The sequence below is a fragment of the Sander lucioperca genome, chromosome 6 (assembly GCF_008315115.2).
Source record: "Sander lucioperca isolate FBNREF2018 chromosome 6, SLUC_FBN_1.2, whole genome shotgun sequence".
NCBI classification, from domain to species: domain Eukaryota; kingdom Metazoa; phylum Chordata; class Actinopteri; order Perciformes; family Percidae; genus Sander; species Sander lucioperca.
This window is the reverse complement of record NC_050178.1, coordinates 1,010,152-1,029,472: the sequence shown is the minus strand read 5'-3', so window position 1 is coordinate 1,029,472 and position 19,321 is coordinate 1,010,152. Positions and strand designations below refer to the sequence as shown.

At 40.5% G+C, this 19,321-nt stretch overlaps 1 protein-coding gene across 1 annotated transcript; it reads left to right on the top strand.

Moving 5' to 3' along the window:
• Nucleotides 1-3,694: 3,694 nt before the first annotated feature.
• si:dkey-43k4.5 (potassium voltage-gated channel subfamily S member 2) lies at nucleotides 3,695-19,321 on the top strand. The gene is made up of 10 exons (XM_031300264.2): nucleotides 3,695-4,054; nucleotides 9,333-9,509; nucleotides 9,679-9,812; nucleotides 9,971-10,135; nucleotides 10,915-11,086; nucleotides 11,761-11,844; nucleotides 11,964-12,125; nucleotides 13,658-13,741; nucleotides 17,502-17,594; nucleotides 18,561-19,321. The coding sequence occupies exons 2-10, from the start codon at nucleotides 9,339-9,341 to the stop codon at nucleotides 19,014-19,016; spliced, it is 1,521 nt and encodes a 506-aa protein (XP_031156124.1). The 5' UTR covers nucleotides 3,695-4,054; nucleotides 9,333-9,338; the 3' UTR covers nucleotides 19,017-19,321.

Here is a 19,321-nt window from a genome sequence, read left to right as displayed (position 1 = left end):
AAAAAAAAGTTTATTTTCCAAAACTATTATACTATAATATAAAGACCGTAATAGACCTCTCTCTCTGCACCGCTAAACAATTAACCCCCTAGCAAGCAACCAGTGTTACCAACTTAGCGACTTTGTCGTTAGATTTAGTGACTTTTCAGACCCCCTTAGCGACTTTTTTTCACAAAAGCAACTAGTGACAAATCTGGCAACTTTCTGTAGAAAAGACAGCGACTTTCTGTAAAAATGACGCCAGTATTTTCCAGCGAGCACGCAAGGTATTTCTCTCCTGTGGCCACCAAAACAGTCACCTCTCTCTTCTGTTCTGTGACTGAGGAGCAGAGGAGTAGCCCCTCCCCTCTTTCCTCATGTGCAGCAGCATTGCACACAGTGCGCAGACAGGTAGAAAGGGGACAAGGGACAGGGTGTGTGGGGGCCGGTGTAGGTAGGAGAGACAGCGGGACGCGATGGGAGAAAGACACCGCTGAGCTGGCCAGGCCCTGGGCAAGCCAGCCTTCTTTCAGAATTCTTCATCAATCTTTTTCCCTCCCTTTGTAGAATTTCTTTTACTTCAAAGATAGGCTACCTAACTAATAATTATGAGGTAAAAATAAATTCCTGTATTGAATTTGGGATTATTTGGCTAAAGATCTCTATTTCTTTCTATCTACCTTGCTGACACAACCACTAAGCTTTATGCAAATGATTGCGTAATGATGTCACATGCATGCAAATGAGAATATGACATCATCTAGCTACTTTTAGCGACTTTTGGAGCTGGTGCTAGCTACTTTCATTGGAAAAGAGTTGGCAACACTGCAAGCAACCTAGCTTTATAGCCAGCCAGCTGGCAAGCCTCTAAATTAGTAAAATGTAACAACTTAATGTTTAATTCACACGCTCTTGTCACATCGTAGTAAAAGCACATTGCTATCGCCGATGAGTGACATGTTTGTTTGGTTAATTTTCCGCCGTCGCCTCTAGTCCCCGGGCCGTCGGCTTGGTGTATAATCAGGGCCTTTAGTGTCTCCCCTTCAGAGACTACCTGTGATTTTACCATTATGTGATTAACATGTTTTTTTTTTTAACAAGATAAAACCTGCATAGCAGAGTAGCCTAATCTGTAGCCTTCAGAACCAAATGTTACTTTTAAGGGGTAAAAGCTAAATTTGTGTAAAAAAAAATTACAATGGGTCGCCTGGGTAACTCACCTGGTTGAGTCCCATGTAAAGAGGCTCAGTCCTTGTTGCAGCGGCTGCAGGTTCGGTTCTGACCTGCGGCCCTTTGCTGCATGTCATCCCCCTCTCTCTCCCACTTTCCTGACTTATTCTGTCCTATAAATAAAGCCAATAAAAGCAAAAAAAAAAAAAACAAATCTTTGAAAAAATTACAATCATACAAATGAGTGTTTACTGTCAGTGTCCCTAAGGACAGTGCAGGTTGCATGACTAAAGACAAAAATCATTAAAAATGTAGTTGCTTTAGCCATTGCTTTTTTTGTCATTTTTAACTATCAGCATCTTTATGTTTATAAACCAAACATCATATGAAAATACACAAGACAACAGATTATTTGCTTGTGGCTCCACTGAGTGAAGTCAAGTGTTAGGAAAGAAGTAGAGGGGAAAGGGGGAAAAGGCCAACAGACGCAAAACCAAATGTTGGCCACTAGATGGATCCACCGTCACATATACATGCAGAAGTCTAAATACAGCTTCCCAAAATGAAATATGAATCAATAAACAAATACATTTCTGAATGTATAAATACAAATAAAAATGTAAAAACTTCATTCATTTGATTACATCTAAAGTATAATGAAGAGGAAACCTATATTCTCTAATGAGCTACTGAGTAAAATGAAGAGTCAGCTGCTGTTGGTGTGAAACTCAAAGGCCTTGCTTGCAATATAGCAGTCTCTCTGGATATTAAAGGCAGTGATTAAAAAAAGTGGGTTCATTAATTATTTCACACATACACACACAGTCTTAAAATCCCAGTTGTGAGATAGCAGAAATATTACAGTAGTGCCACAGGAAATATAAACATCCATTCAGAACCACAGTGTAACTTAATATGTATTACTGACTACAACATACTGATTCTCTGCGGAGATGTGAAAATAAAGACTTACAAATACTGTATAATTAAACTCGCTAAAAATGTACCACTGAGTGCCGCAAACACATCATATAAACAACTCCGTGCAGGATCAGTATATTAGTGACCGTAGCAACATGTCTCCAGATATAAGTTGGACAGTAGGCCTACTGTGTTTAACGAGGCACAGATAAGACAGATGTGCTAATAAACTGTATATTACTACAGCTTTCACTACTGTTGATGCACGGAGCAACCATCTTTGGATTTTGAGGTCGGCTTTGGTTGGAGTTGGAGAGGTTCTCCGAATTTCAGAATCGGAAAAACAACCTCAGTGGGCAAAAATGACCATTTGGAAGTTGTAAATGTTAGGAAGATGTCAGTTTATATCAACGACGTTTCACTTTTGGGATTGTTTAAAGTGCTCATATTATGCTTTTTGGCTTTTTCCTTTTCCTTTATTATATTATATATCTTTTTTGTGCATGTAATAGGCTTGCAAAGTGAAAAAGCCCAGAGTCCACCCCAAAGGAACTTACCATCTCCAACAGAAAACACTGTTCAAAAACTGCCCCAAACAGTTCTATTGTAGTCCAGCCTTTACTTCTGAGACAAACGTGCGTCACTTTGTAACACACGTTATAATGCTCGCCTAGCTGCTAGCATGGCACGCCCTCATACTCTGCTTCTGACTGGCTAGTTGTCCTGACCTGGGTAGTGAGCATTTGCGATTCCCAACAAAGATGGAACAGAAGTGAGATGCCTCACTCCGTAGCTAAAACAGAGAGCTCAACACACAGGGTGAAAAGAGGAGCAGCAGCAATGTGCAGTACAACAAAAATATGTTTTTTGAAAATTAAACCATGTAAACCTAGTCAGAGATAACCTCTAAATACAATTATGAACCTGAAAATGAGCATATAAGCACTTTAAGTGCCGTCAGAAATTTCGCCAGATGTCCGTCATCTTCCTCTTTCTTTGTGTTGTAATTATTGTGTTTGTAAATTCATAAGGACTATGGTTAACTGCTCCTCAGATCTCTGCAGGTAAATCCAGACAGCTAGCTAGACTATCTGTCCAATCTGAGTTTTCCTTCTGAACGTAAACATGTTCCACCAAAACAAGTTCCTTCCCGAGGCTATTTTGCAGAGGCACCGTGGCTACGTCCTACGCTTATTGTGATTGTGATTGGTTTAAAGAAATGCCAATTAACCAGAGCACGTTCCAGTAATGCTGTGTGGTCTTGCCAAACCCTCCTCCGCAACGCTGTGGAGGAAGGTCTGGCAAAGCGAGACTAAGAAGATGTTCACCAATGTTTTTCATTTATTCGTAAATTTGTATAATGTTACCTATTTACAGATTTTTTTTTAATTTGTGAAACTTGTTTGTGTAACCTATTTGCAGATCCATTTTATATTTGTAAATTTCTTTTTATGAGTTTCCAAAACTTTTTGTATTTGTAGAATGTGTTTAATATTTACAGATTGCATATTTACACACCGATTGTCAATCTGTTCCCACAAACCTAATGAGACATATCTCATCCCATAGGGGGCCTTCCAGTTAGATTTCCCGACTGGGTAGATGTAAATTCCGACTTCCCTTTTCAAATGGAACGCACCATTAGTTCGGAGAGGCGACCCTTTTCCGGAATGTGACGGAAAAAGCCGAAGACTCCCTCTGAAAGAAAACAGACCGACCAACAGCGGTTCAGATGGAGGAAACCTGCACCACAGCAGACTCAGTTATCTCTTCTCAACAACAGAAGGAAGGTGGTTTGTGAAGTTTTTTTTAAGCAGAAGAAGCTCGCCGTCTTTTCTCAGCTTTAGAAGATCCGTGTGTGACATGTTTGGTCCTTTTTCATGCGTGAAAGTATAAAAACTTAGAAACGCAACATGGGGTGAATGTGACATCTGAGGAGGATGCTGAATCCGTTGACGGAAGAGTGACGTGACCAAACTCACAGGTAAGTCTTAGTTCTAACTGTGTTATTTGAAGACATTACATGTTGAAATTTCTCCTCTTCGTCAACGTTATCATAACGTTATAAGGTGTGGTGGCGACACACAATTGTAACTGGGGAGTGGGGGGGTCCATCCACAGAAAGTTTTGAATGTCAAACACATTTCCTGCATTCTGGTGATTGTTTTATGGAACACTGTGAGCCTTTTCTGCATGTCTCTATGTAAAGGAAAATGTCATTATTGATTATTATTCTCCTGCAATCTTCTACCGTCTGCATATTTTTATTTATTTATTTTTTTTTTTTTAGAAACCATGTAGCCTTACATTTTACCATCTAAGATGGTAGCTAGATGAACAAATAACTAACAGTACTGTTAAGAGAATGAGACCGTATTAAGCTCCAAAGTTGAAATCTACATAAAAGACATGACTTTCAAAATCATAAGAAATCACATCGTTATTTTTCACGCTCCTGTTGTGATATTTAACCCCCCGTAGCACAAGTAGGCTACACACAATTATTGATTTCCGTCAGATCGTTTATAGCCTAGATCTCGACCGCACTTGAAGGCAGCTTCATTACACAGAGACAGATAACTATTTTGGATATTGGGGGGGGGGGGACACATATCCCCTGCATCCTCCCCCAAATCTACCCCTATGTGGTGCTCTAATGTTGTTTAGGCTACACTGTTTCACTTCATTGTGTTTGAGAGAGTTTGTAAATGAGGCGCATTTTTTTCACCGCTGTGATTTTAAGCCTCAGCGCTGTTTCGTGCTGAATTATAGATGAACTTTATTTCTGTATGTGCAGCATGGTAGCTCCCCCGAGAGCTCAGCATGGGCCCCACATGTAATTATAGACACACAGAAAGAGAGAGAGTCACGTTGTCCCGCCATTGTCTGGATTTTGTTTAGTGCTGAAGAGATGAATCGATAAGTTTTCAACTATTAAAGAAATCGGCAAGTATTTTGATCTGTTTGAGTCACAATTCTCTGATTCCAGCTTGTTAAATGTGAATATGTTCTAGTTTCTTCTCTCCTCTGTGACAGTAAACTGAATATAGGCTATTTGAGTTGTGGACAAAATAAGACGTTTGAGGACGTCATCTTGGCCTTTGGAAAACACTGATCCGACATTTTTTTTTTTACCATTTGACATTTTATAAACCAAACAACTAATCCATTAATGGAGAATTTAATTGACAGATGAATTGACAATGAAAACAATCATTAGTTGCAGCCCTAGCTTGTACAAATAAAACTCACAATGTAACATATTATTTAATAGAAAAATAGAAAAAAAAAATCAATTCTGGTTATATTGAGTCCTTAACATTAATACAGATTATATTGTGCAGCTAATTAAACAAATTGTCTGACAAAGTTTAAACCTCTGTCTCTATGTGGTAGTGTTGTTTAGATACAAGGATTAAAAAAACGCTCCTGTGGGTCGTATTAGAGAGAAGGAACAATCGACTTATGTCATCGTATGGTTTGGAGGACTTGTTGGCCTTTACAGTATAAATGCTAAAATGCTTCCCACATACACACCCACCTGCATGAAGACAGATGTAAGCTGCCATAGTTAACTGCACTTCACGTGTCCATAAATCAGAGAAGAGAGAGACAGAGAAAGGAGATTAAATAGCAGCAGGAAGAGAGTGAAAGATTCAGAGACAGATGAAGTTGGACTGCTCTGGTTGAAACACCATTAAGTCCACATTAGGTGATCACCTGTCTGTGATTCCTCGGGCCATTTCCTACACTCTGCAATAAGAGACTATGAAACATTTTAACATTACATTAAAGCTACACTTTACCTGAAGCGAGGCACTTACCGCTGCCTCCAAATGGATAGATCCCTCAGTCCTGTTAGAGTGGAACAGCTGCTGATGTTATTTGCAGCAGGAGGCATCACTCTGATCAGAATAAAAAAAAAAAACTGAAATTATGATCCAGCTACCATCTTAATTACTATAGAGACATAAAAAACAAAAGAGACACAAAACAACCAAAAAGAGAAACAAAATGACCACATATGGACACACAATGATCACAGGTTGGTTATATATTCTAGTTTGTTGACTATGTGTTGAGGATGTCAGAAACGTTGATAAAAGGGATTGGTGATGTAATGTAATGGATGCTGATGTTGTTGTTGACGATGGTCGTTGTTGATTATATTGTGTCAACTTTGTAGGCTGATATGCACTTTTCCTACCCTATGTAGCTATCCATGCACCTTGTACTGGTATTTATTTGTCCTTGTACTGATATGGTTGTGTTCCAGTTGGACTGTGTGTACAACTTGTATGTATTTATGTGTCTTGTATGTGTTTATACTTGCCACACACTTAATCGCCTTAAAAAGAGACACAAAACAGCCACAAAGAGACACAAAACATAGACACAAAACAACCACATAGACACAAAACAACCATAAAGAGACACAAAACGTCATAGAGACACAAAACAACCACATAGAGACACAAAACAACCACAAAGAGACACAAAACAACAACACAGAGACACAAAACAACCACAAAGAGACACAAAACAACAACACAGAGACACAAAACAACCACATAGAGACACAAAACAACCACAAAGACACACAAAACAACAACACAGAGGCACAAAACAACCACATAGAGACACAAAACAACCTCATAGAGACACAAAACAACCACATAGAGACACAAAACAACCACAAAGAGACACAAAACAACAACACAGACACAAAACAACCACAAAGAGACACAAAACATAGACACAAAACAACCACATAGAGACACAAAACAACCACAAAGAGACACAAAACAACCACAGACAAAACAGCCACATAGAGACACAAAACAACCACATAGAGACACAGACACAAAACAACCACATAGATACACAAAACAACAACGTAGAGACACAAAACAACAACATAGATACAAAACAACAACAGAGACACAAAACAACCACATAGAGACACAAAACAACCACAAAGAGACACAAAACAACAACACAGAGACACAAAACAACCACAAAGAGACAAAACAACAACACAGAGACACAAAACAACCACATAGAGACACAAAACAACCACAAAGACACACAAAACAACAACACAGAGGCACAAAACAACCACATAGAGACACAAAACAACCTCATAGAGACACAAAACAACCACATAGAGACACAAAACAACCACAAAGAGACACAACACAACAACACAGACACAAAACAACCACAAAGAGACACAAAACATAGACACAAAACAACCACAAAGAGACACAAAACAACCACAGACAAAACAGCCACATAGAGACACAAAACAACCACATAGAGACACAGATACAAAACAACCACATAGATACACAAAACAACAACGTAGAGACACAAAACAACAACATAGACACAAAACAACAACAGAGACACAAAACAACCACATAGAGACACACATCCTCTCTCAGTCCTGTTGGGTGGAACAGCTGCTGATTGTATTTACAGCAGGACGCATCACTCTGATCAGATAAAAAAATAGAAATTATGATCCAGATATCATCTTCATTCCCTCACACTGTACTTGTTGCTAAGCAATAATTTATCTTTTCTTTTTGGCCAACTGAATTATTGTTTCCTGGCACTGATATCAACATCATACTGTAAAAAATATTTTAGGCAACAGTGGGAACACTTGAGACCGTTGAGGCAGAAGAGCGACTAAAAACGTCACATAATACTTTTCACAGTTTTAACGTGATAACATTATTATTTATTCATCTGTTGAGGGATTTTTAGGGAAAGTTTGTGCGCCACGTGGGTGTTTGTAGGAGTAGTAGGTGAGCATGTGTGGGAGGTAGTTTCTGTTTTGGCTGCATCTATTTGTAGTTTTTTTATTTTAATCACATAGTTCCTTGCAACCATGGTTTATGTTGATATGAAGTTAATCATCATTTGAGTGTTTTCTGAGCTGAAATGTCAGTTTAATCTTGTTAAAATCTGCATTATGGCTTGCTACACAGAAAACACTAAAACATGGACTTAAATTTACTCTGCAAAGATATAAAAAAAAAAATCCAGTAAAAGCCTTTTGGCTCTTAATCAATGCCCATTTTGTGTTGTAGTCAACATAAAAAAAATATCTGGGACATCAAATTAGTGTCTGGTCTTGGAAGTGCATTTAGCAGAGTAGATTATATTAGAGTGCCTACATTGCGAAAGAGAGGCTCAAACGTGATTGCTGACTCAGCTTGAGATAAAGAAAAGAAAGAGCGAAAGAGAGGACGTCTGGATCACATCTAAACACTTTCCTTTAAAAAAAACGTTGCTCCAAACAAAGTTCAATGCCAAATTATTATAATTTTTTTTTTGGACATTATAGGCCTTTAATTCCACAGGACAGATGAAGACATGAAAGGGGAGAGAGAAGGGGGTTATGACATGCAGCAAAGGTGTCAAACACGCAGCTGCTGCGTCAAGGAGTAAACCTCTACATATGTGCGCCTGCTCTACCAACTGAGCAAACCCGGCCACGTTCATTGTCAAATTAGTCTCAGTCTCGCATTGCCAGACCTGTCTTCACAGCGCCGTGGAGTAAGGTCTGGCTACACCACAGACACATTCTAGGATAGGAGGGGGGTTGTTTGCATTTCTTTAAACCAGTCACAATCGTCTTGGACGGCGCTAAGCTCCGGATGCAGTGACGGTGGCTCTGCTATATAGTCTCGGGAAGGAACTTGTTTTTGTGGAACATTTTGCACCCGGCAAAAGAAAACGCCACTTAGAATATTAAATGAAGTTAACTGATGACACAATACAGTAACGTGAACTATTTAAATTAGCTCAGAGGGATTTTTTTCTCTTTCTGCCCTTTGAACTGTCCGTCTGGTTGAACCATTGTACAGCGTTTTGTTCTCCATGTACAAAACTGAGTAAAATCTATGTGTAAAAAAGACTTTCTACATCCTACAATGGCTTCTCTCATCATAACTCTGTTAAATCTGAACACACTGACATGATACACATATTGTTAGACTCTGTGTGACTACTGCTTTCCGTGGATACATTATCTCTGACTTTCTACAACATAAAAGCATCAACGACCATTCAAAGATATAGAGAAGTTCGCTCAGACGAGACACACAGTATAATGGACCCAATCCATCTTTGTGGTAGGTGATTGCAAACATTTGAACTGTATTGTACAGTACTTGTTATAAGTTACATTTACTGTTGGTTTTAATGTTTCCCCATTTCCATACTCCCCTTCGTTGTGTCTAGACCAGGTAACCATGGTGAAGGAGAGTCTGCCCAGCTGGGTCCGACAGGACTCCGACGAGGCTCTTGTCCACGTGAACGTCGGAGGTCTGAAGAGGAGCCTCTGTTCCAGTACGCTGAAGAAATTCCCAGACACCAGATTGGGAAAACTGCTGGCGTGTGATTCAGAGGAGGATATACTGCAGGTGGGTTGGTACAGTTATATGTCATCAGAAACTATAAAATGTCACTTCCTTCTCTCTCATGGCTATTTAATCCTGTGTCCCTTAATCATTCTCCTTTTTTAAAATGTTTTATTACTCATAATTTCCACCTTCCCTTTGTCCTCGCCGCCACTCTTTCTCCGTTCCGCAGGTGTGTGACGACTATGACGTGCAGCAGAAGGAGTTTTATTTTGATAGGAATCCCGGCCTGTTCCCTTACGTCCTCCACTTTTACCAGACGGGCAAACTTCACATCATGGAGGAGCTGTGTGTCTTCTCTTTCAGGTCTGTCTTATGTTGAACATCTTCCTGTCTCACAGACACACTTTTACTTTATCAATTGCAGAAGCGGGTAAATGAAATTTTCGTTTTATAATTTAAAGCCCCGTTAGACGGAAACGTGTGTACAAACCGACCTGATTTGACTAATGTTTCCCACAAAGTCAGGAGATCGAGTACTGGGGCATCAATGAGTTCTTCCTGGACAGTTGCTGCAGTTACCGTTACCACGACCGCAAGCTGGAGAACAGCCGGCATCACAGCTGGGACGACGAGAGCGACGTCAGCAGCGTCGACACATCTGTGGACGAGATATCTGACTTAAACAGGTAAAGGTAACAGGTAAAAGACTCCAGCCACTCCAGCCATTTGAAGTCTGGATTTATCATGGCGCCCGACTTACATCCGCCCGTTTACTTGCAGTTTAAAACCCTGATTATAGGGTTATGGCAAAGATCTGCGCATGCTCCTTAAGATTAAAGTCGGGGTCACACAGAATCTGCGCATGCTGAATTTTGTAGAATATTCCGCCGATTTTCGGCAGATTTTAAACATATTAAAATAACAAAACTCAGAATTTAACACATCCGCACCCCAAGCTGAAAAACTGCCTGCTAAATTCCTTAGACATTGATTCTGGATCACTGCTCAAAGAACACAAAAAATCCGCTGATTCTGTTTGGGTCTACTTGTAACTGCCCCTCTCAAATCCGCTGCACTGGTTTTTGACCCGGAAATAATTTAGAACAGAGCAGTTGGAAGCAAAGTAACGAAAAACAACAGCAACAACACAAGCTTTAAACCTTTAAACCCACTGAGGACTTCGCCATGGCGAGTTTGAAATGTACAGCACTGAAAAGTTGTCCATGTTCTCCCCGCTTTCCAAGTTGTTGAGATTTTGACAAAGGTCTACTGGAAGAAAAAGCCTTATTCCGACCAGCTGCACGTTGGTGAGCGTTACCTACTGTCCTGGACGGGGAGTTACTCCCGTCATTATTACCCGCTCATGTATAGCTATGGGAAGAACTGGCAGAACTCCCGTTAGTCACTTAACCCCGGTTACTGCTGTGCATGTAAACAGAATGACTGTCTTTCTCCATCCTCACAGAGAAATGCTGCATTTCCAGAAGGTGCGTTATGGGAACATCAGGAAGTGTCTATGGCTGACGCTTGAGAACCCGGGATACTCCATCCCCAGCAAGCTCTTCAGTCTGGTCTCCATCGGGGTGGTGCTCACATCCATCGCCACCATGTGTATTAACAGCATCCCGGAGTATCAGGTTGGTACAGAGACCTGAAAAGATTATGAAGCCAAACAAAGTTGCAAACACTCAGATTTTATGAGACATTTTATTATACAGTAGTCCGGAACTTATTTGCACATTATTAGAACTTGTTTGAGAGTTGATTGTCAAAAGTCGTACTGCTTCTCGCAGTCATAACTCAGTTAAATCTGAACACACAGACATGATGCACATTTCTAAACTCTATGCGACTTATTCTTTCAATGGATACATTATCAAAGATGTCCATCGATGTCCAATGTCTATAAATCTGCTTAGGAGTCATAGAAAAAAGACGATCCTCATAACTGCAGAACTTGCCTGAGAATCAAAACATTTTTCAAGTTTTCTTCAGTATCAAAGTAAAGCAGTGATAGTTGTCTGTACATCCATGGGTACACTGCAAACAGGAACTACTAATAGCTAATTCGGCATACTTTTAATAGAGACAATTTGCTAAAATGAGTAGGGATAATGTGGGCTAGTATTGCCAGACTTTGTTTTTCCTCCCTGATTGCCTCCAAAACTTTCCAAAGTCACAAACAACTATTTACACAAAAACATAATAACGCAGAACTCCCGCTGTAATTATTCAGTTTAAAACCTGGGGGTAAAAACCATTAACAGTCCAGGCAGATGTAGGAACAGTTCTTTCTCTTCTTTTCTCTCAGACATTTAACGATGAAGGGAAGTTGATCGAGGACCCGACCATGCAAGCTCTGGAGGTGTTCTGCATCTGCTGGTTCAACTTCGAGGTGAGGAGATAAAAACAAAAGTATGGTATGTATTGGCGATTCTGGGGAAGGGAACAAAGATATCAATGAAAAATAGAAAAACCAATGCTGAGTATTGTTTCTCTGCTTCTCTGTTTGAGGTGCTGTCGCGGCTGCTGCTCTCCCCGAACAAGAGAAAGTTCTTTCATCACCCTCTGAACATTATCGACATGGTGTCTGTGGCTCCCATCTACATCACGCTGCTCTTTGACTTGACTTTGGGATCAGAGTCTGAACTGGGAAATTTGGGACGACTCATACAGGTTTACAGTTCTTTATTTATTATTGCATGTAAATTAAAAGTACGTATATAACCTTTGAATTAAGAAATACCAAATTCTTTACCTTAAAGATACATTTCTAGGCAACAGAACTTTTGTCACAGATATAACAGAACTGTGTCCATGTTTGGACTTCTTGGCTCTATCAGAATATCTGTTTAAATATGAATATAAATGATACTGTAATGTTTTTAGTTAATTTAATGGTTTTAAATTAAATAGTAGGCTAACTTCTTACCTTTCTAACGGAATATCCTTGTAACCGTTGACTTTAGCTTTGTCTTTACAAGAGCCGGCAAAAGGAAGCCAACACATGTGAAAGCCATGCACTACCCTTGGCCATACTCTGACACCCCTATCTCCCCGCTGAAAAAACTCACTGGGCGCGGCTGTTTTTTTCGGGGTATTAAAGCTATAGTGCGTAGTTTCTGTCTCCCCCATGAGGAATTCTAAGTAATGACAACAAAACTGTTGGTGCATACACATGATACAAGCCTTCCATGACCCAACCCCTCCTGCATACAGTTGCTAGTAGCCAAGGAGGACACGGAGGATTAAAAAAACACGATGGACTCTTCAAAAGAGGTCATTATCTTCAACTGAGTTTCTGCGTGGGAAAGTCGCCAGGATGCCACACAATCTTCTGAACATAGTCATTCTGAAAAATACAGAGAGAGTTGTGTGGAGCTGATAGTCTTAATTAGCTTTATAGCAACTCATTTGGCAATGGCTTGAATGTAACGGAAGATCATTAATATCAAAAAGTTACGCACTAAAGCTTTAACAGTATTAACATTTCACCCAAATTAACATCAATGATATCAACACATCCGGGCCCGTACTTCTGTTCTTCACAATGAGATGGCACGCTTGAACAACTCTAAATGATGCAGTAAAAGCTCCTTTATTTCCATTGTCTCATTAGACATGTAAATGTCCATGTACATGTGTAAAAAATTCACATGCAGATTCTCAGATGTGTATAAATTCCTTCTATTCCCACTTCGGGGGCGATCGGCCAGGAAAAGCACTGTGAACAGTCCAGAAACTGCGTCAGATCGCTTCAATACTAAACCAGTTTACTCTTGAAGAAAAACATATTTTAGGTAATGTTTTAGCTCTGCAGCAGAAAGACAGTAGGATATTAATTACTCACACTATTGAGAAAGCAGCCGTAGTGTTCTCAGCTTTTTCCAACAGTAGTGAGTGATTGAGCAGCAGGACTATGGATTAAAGAGAAAGAAAGATCCAAACTATCCCTTTAACGGGCATTTGGACACTCTGGAAGTTACCAGAAATACAAGTTATACAAGCACTTGACTACTCGTAAATACCGGAAGTGTAAGTTATGTAGAATCTTGGGAAATTTTTAGGAAATTCAATATGCCGTTATCCCATAATTACCACCTTTTATTATGAGATAAATGAAACAAAATGCATTCTCTCTCTCTCTCTCTCTCTCTCTCTCTCTCTCTCTCTCTCTCTCTCTCTCTCTCTCCCTCTCTCTCTCTCAGGTGTTCAGGTTAATGAGGATCTTCAGGGTTTTGAAGTTGGCCCGACACTCGACAGGACTTCGGTCACTGGGAGCGACACTTCGGGTAAGTCAGGACTTGCCCGCTGCTCAGAGACAGAAACATGAAACATTTGACTTTCTGACGCAAGGCAGACTCACGCTGACATTAAGCAAACCGTCGATAACCTCTCGGGGAAAAAGAAAAACAATGCTATTAAGTTCTGGTCTGTTGACCTTTCTGCAGACGCATTAGATAAAGGTTGATGGATCGTGTACAGTTGAAGGTCTGAGCTGAAAACCATTCTTGTGCTTTTGGTTTGAAGATGTGGTTTTGATATTTTAGAGGAAGGGGGATTGGGATTAAAGGGTACTGTAACTACCGTTTTTTTTTTTTTTAAATGGACCCTATTTTCCTATGTTTTTGTGTCTAAGCGACTGATGGGAACAACAGTCTTTGACACTAGTCCAGTATTAAGCGAGATCGCTGCATCGGCAGCAGCAAATCAAGCTACAATGTAAGTTAATAGGACAATTGTCCAGCTTGTATTTACCTTCACAAAAGTGCTCGTTTTGCCACTGACAGACTCAGATTAATATTCAAAGTGTCTGACAACATTATGGAAAGGATTTCTAAGGAGGTCAACCTTTCTGTTAAAGAATAAGATCCTTTTTTTGAACATAAAAACATTCACGAAATTGCGTTCGCTAAACCCACCAGACTCCATGTAAATAAACCGTAATTTTAGCATCATAAAATACACTTCATTCAAAGTCGACGGAAAAAAAATAAAACTGTGAAAAACCTTCTTGTGTCGTCTTTCCACTCTTCCAACCATCACAACTCTAGTTTTGGTTAACATAAACACATAGTTTACAGATTTACATGTGAAAATATGTTGGCTCTATACATGCTAAAAGTATTGCTTTTTTTAAATGGAGTCTGGTGGGTTTAGCGCTAGCGACCTCAGAGCTGTTTCTGGTTAAACAGAAAGATCTCAAAGAGGTTTTAAAAGGTCTATCTTTGTATGGATCCTTTCCATAATGTTGTCAGACACTTAGAATATTAATCTGAGTCTGTCAGTGGCAAAACGAGCACTTATAATGGACGGAAATTGAAGGAGCGCAGTTGCCCTATTAACTTACATTGTAGCTTGTTTCGCCGCTGCTGACTGCAGCGATCTCGCTTAATACTGTCAGTCACATAGAAACAAAAACATAGGAAAATAGGGTCCAGGTTGAAAAAAACAGTAGTTACCCTTTAAGGGACACACTTCAGGAAGTTTGAGACCAACATTTTTTTTTCCAAACTAAAGCAATGAAAACTTTTGCTTTCAAAATGCCTTCATTGTGTTTTTAAATCATGGCTTTATGTATAAGCTGCATTAACTGTGATTTATACCCCTTTAGATTTAAATCTTCTTGTGCTCATGGTTTTAAATCTGTTGCTTTGCAGAAAAGAAACCAAGATATCTTTCACTTCTGATGCCGCTCACGAATCAGGAGCATTTATTAAAGTGCTGCTTCGATCTAAATGCAAAAATAATGCGTTTATAAAAGTGAAACAAATGACTAATCTATTTACATTACAACTCATACATGTTTTATACGCAGATAATGCTCTCCTCATCCTCCCGGTGGAAAGAACTCTGTTGTGATAGATGAGACTGTAACATGAGCTGTAATACTCTCAGATGCTCTACATCTCATGTCCAGTGAGGCCGATGTTATGAAGCCCAGGGGGAGCGGCGCTGTAGTGGACTGTGGTAACTGACTGAGCATCAGATGCATCGTCTCTGCTGGTGAAACCGATCATACAGAATAATGACATTACAACAACATGACAACATTGACTCAGCTGATTTAGTATCTGTCGAGACTGATTTAGTCTCGACAGATTTTCATCAAGAGTTAATGCTTGCAAAGAGGTTTAGATATGTAGTCTATGTCAACGACGTTCCACTTCCTGGATTGGTCTGTTGCCGCCCGGAAATTCTTCCAGATGTCACTCTTTTCTGCCGGATGTCCGTTACCTTCTTCTTTCTTTGTGTTGGTGTTCTAAATTCAGGTGGATTTATGAGGACTATGGTTAACTGCTCCTCAGATCTCTGCAGGGTAAATCCAGACAGCTAGCTAGACTATCTGTCCAATCTGAGTTTTCTGTTGCACGACTAAAACTACTTTTGAACGTACACGTTCCACCAAAGGAAGTTCCTTCCCGAGGCTATTTTGCAGCGGCACCATGGCTCTGTCCAGCGCTTAGCGCTGCCACCAATGAGAGCACCTTTTTCTCCCATCCCAGAATGCTGTGTGGACTAGCCAGACTACATATGTACAAACTAGTTTTCCAGTAGTGCTGCTTGATTATAGAAAAAAAAATCATAATCACAATTATTAGGATCAATATTGAAAATCATGATTACTCTTTGACTTTTGGACAGATGTTGCATGTATTGAACCTAAAAAACAGTTAAACAAACCAACAGTGAAAACACCTTAAACTGTGAAATTTCCCTTCATACTTTTCCCTTTTAAACTTTTTTTTAATTCAGAACACAAGACGTTAGTTTTGTTTTTCTGTGATCGTACTTTTAATGTAAATTTACAGCTAACATCTCACAGTATCTTACTGTTTTAATGTTATACAGGATCATACTGTAAATGGCAATGCATTCTAGGAGAAAATAATAATATTACAGCACTATCTGCGAATGTTACAGATTACAGGTATTTACTGTTAATACCAATGCATCTTGGGAAAATAAAGAAAAAGACGGGAATTACACTGCAGCCAGTATATTACAGTTAATTCAAATAATACTGTAATACACTATATGTCTATTTACAGTAAAACAGACTCAACTTTAAAAACAGTGTGCTTACTGTCAGCGATCGGGACTCAAGTCTGAGACTCGGACTCGAGTCACACTTAAGTTGCACAAATGGTGACATCAGACTTGACTTCTTACTCGACCCAAAAGACTTCAGACTTGACTCGGACTCGAGCCTTGAGACTCATCAACAACATGTTTTCATGCAATTATTGCTTTTTAAATCTAAATGTATTCATGTATTTCTATTTTCTTATATTGGTGCATATACGTTGGGGAAACGTATGATGAGCTGCATGTCCCCTTCCCTTTGCCATAATGTGCAACGTAACGCATGCATTATGCCTTATGTGCGCGCACTCACATATAAAAAAAATGCTTCAACGACGGCGACACCATGTCCTCCCGAATTTGTGCCTTTTGTCATTAGTTTTGCTTTCAATAACTTTGTGGCAGTAAGCCAACAGCTACATGCAAGGTGAGTGGCACCAAGATAAATTATGCCAGATCAACACCGTCAAACTTCATCAGGCATCTCAAAACGCACCCAGATAGGTCAGTCACTTGCTAACGTGAAAGAGACGTTTAATTTAGCATATATATCGTCACAGGTAACAAGCTAACCATCGCAGTGGTTGTGCTAATGCTGGGAACAGGCAAATTGTATCTTCATAGTTATACCCAGATCAGATGGCCAGAGACTTGAGACTTGACTTGGACTCGTGGCAAAGACTTGAGACTCGACTTGGATTTCCAAAAAATGACTTGTGAACATCTCTGCTTACTGTAAATAAACAGTAGTTTACTGGCGAAGCTGCTGCCAGTATATTACTGTAAATTTACGGTGAAAGGTTTTACAGTGTACCTGAAATCGAAATTGCGATTCAAATCCGATCAACTGAGCAGCGCTAGTTTCCATAGGCTTCCACAGACAGAGAATTTCACAGCCTAAAGACTTTGGAAGATCAAACTTTTATAGCGGGCTCATTCAAGTTCTCCTCCGTCTTGTTTCTGCAGCACAGTTACCGCGAGGTCGGCATCCTGCTGCTGTACCTGGGTGTCGGAGTGTCCGTCTTCTCGGGTATCGCTTACACCGCTGAATACGAAGAGGTAATGTTTCACTCTTACTCTGAACTTTAGCATAAACATTATATTATAATTACTTTTAATTCTTTAATTCCTACTTAATTTAGCCAGTGAGGTTGTCAGGAATGGGAGGCTTCAGTGGTGTAGTCTACGTGATACGCAGGTATATCCAGTATACCCACTAAGAAAGCTCCAGGATTTCCATATACCCACTTAAAAATGCCCAATGAACCGCAACAACAAACTTTCTATTATGTTTTTGATATATTTCCAACGTAAATTGGTGCATAAAAGCGTATCCGAACGCAGGAAATGAAGTCTTTGGCACTCAAAATAACCCTGGGGGAGGACACCCAGACCCCCCATTATGATATGACCCCCCTCCCCCAAAGGCAGATTCTGGCCCATATATATAGGCCAATATATTTATACACAGTACAGTATACCCACTACAATACATTAGACTACACCACTGCGAGGCTTGGACCCAAAAACGCAGAGTAGAGGTATTTTATTAAACAAAAGACTTGCAACATAAGGTGTCCTGAGGAAGCGCAGGCAGGCAGGCAGGCACAAACGAAGATAAACCAGAAGACATGACAGGGGACAAACAACCGGGAAGGAGCGACGCAGGGAAATCCAGGAGGGGAAGACAATGAACCGACAAGAGACAAGACAGCACAGAGACTAAATACACAAGGTAACAAGGGTGAAACAAGGGACAGGTGACACAAGGGCTCAGGAACAAGTGAAACACATCAGGGACGGGCAGTTTTGAGATATTTCTATTTTTTTTCTATTTATTTTCTGCATCAAGTTATGGTGCAAATGTCTTTATTCATGTAAAGGAAATATAATAGCTTTTTAGGGTGGGTTGCACTGGCCAGTTTAGATTATTGTGGGGGTTGTAACCCCCCTTTCCCCACTGTAAATTACACCTATGGTAACCCTACATAACTATAAAGCCCCTCCGTCTGTCTCTGTGCTCAGGATGTGGGTCTGGACACCATCCCGGCCTGCTGGTGGTGGGGGACGGTGAGCATGACGACGGTAGGCTACGGTGACGTGGTGCCTGTTACAGTGGCTGGGAAGCTGGCGGCCAGCGGCTGCATCCTGGGCGGCACCCTGGTTGTGGCGCTGCCCATCACCATCATCTTCAACAAGTTCTCCCACTTCTACCGGAGACAGAAAGCCCTGGAGGCGTCGGTGAGGAACAACCACCGCAGGAAGATGAGAATGAGCTGCGAGAACGAGCCGGAGGAGGAAGAGGAGGAGGGAGAGGAGGGGTCAGACGGGGACAGCAGGTGCCTGGACGATGACGATACCGTTGGCATGGAGGAGGACGATATAGATCACGAGGATGACGGAGGTGTGATCAACTACAGCTACGTGGAGCATCCGTACTACGCGTCCATACTGAGGAGGAAGGAGCTGCGTCACCTGTGAGGAGATGAACGCTCACACTGGAGATTAAAACATCACATTAAAACCATAGACTGTAAAAATAATGCATGTAGCATCCATGATGTCACCCGTTGGTTTGTGGACTGCCGGTTTGATGCTTCGAGTTTAGTGATAGGGGCATACATTGTTTTTTTGCAACCGGATGTTACGGTTGGGGGGAGCTTGGGAGGGATGACGTGGCCAAACCAGTGTTGTTTATGGTTGCAGTGGTGCTGTGCTAAGCTAAACGCTAAAGAGGGAAAGTTGCTGATTGTCAACCCTTCTGAAACGAGTCATCCAACGGAGAT

Excerpts from the sequence above, each read along its gene's own strand:
- si:dkey-43k4.5 (XM_031300264.2), top strand. The coding sequence starts at position 9,339 with ATGGTGAAGGAGAGTCTGCCCAGCTGGGTCCGACAGGACTCCGACGAG. Across the intron at positions 11,845-11,963 it reads TCTGCTGGTTCAACTTCGAG|GTGCTGTCGCGGCTGCTGCT; the intron begins GTGAGGAGATAA and ends TCTCTGTTTGAG. Across the intron at positions 13,742-17,501 it reads CACTGGGAGCGACACTTCGG|CACAGTTACCGCGAGGTCGG; the intron begins GTAAGTCAGGAC and ends TTGTTTCTGCAG.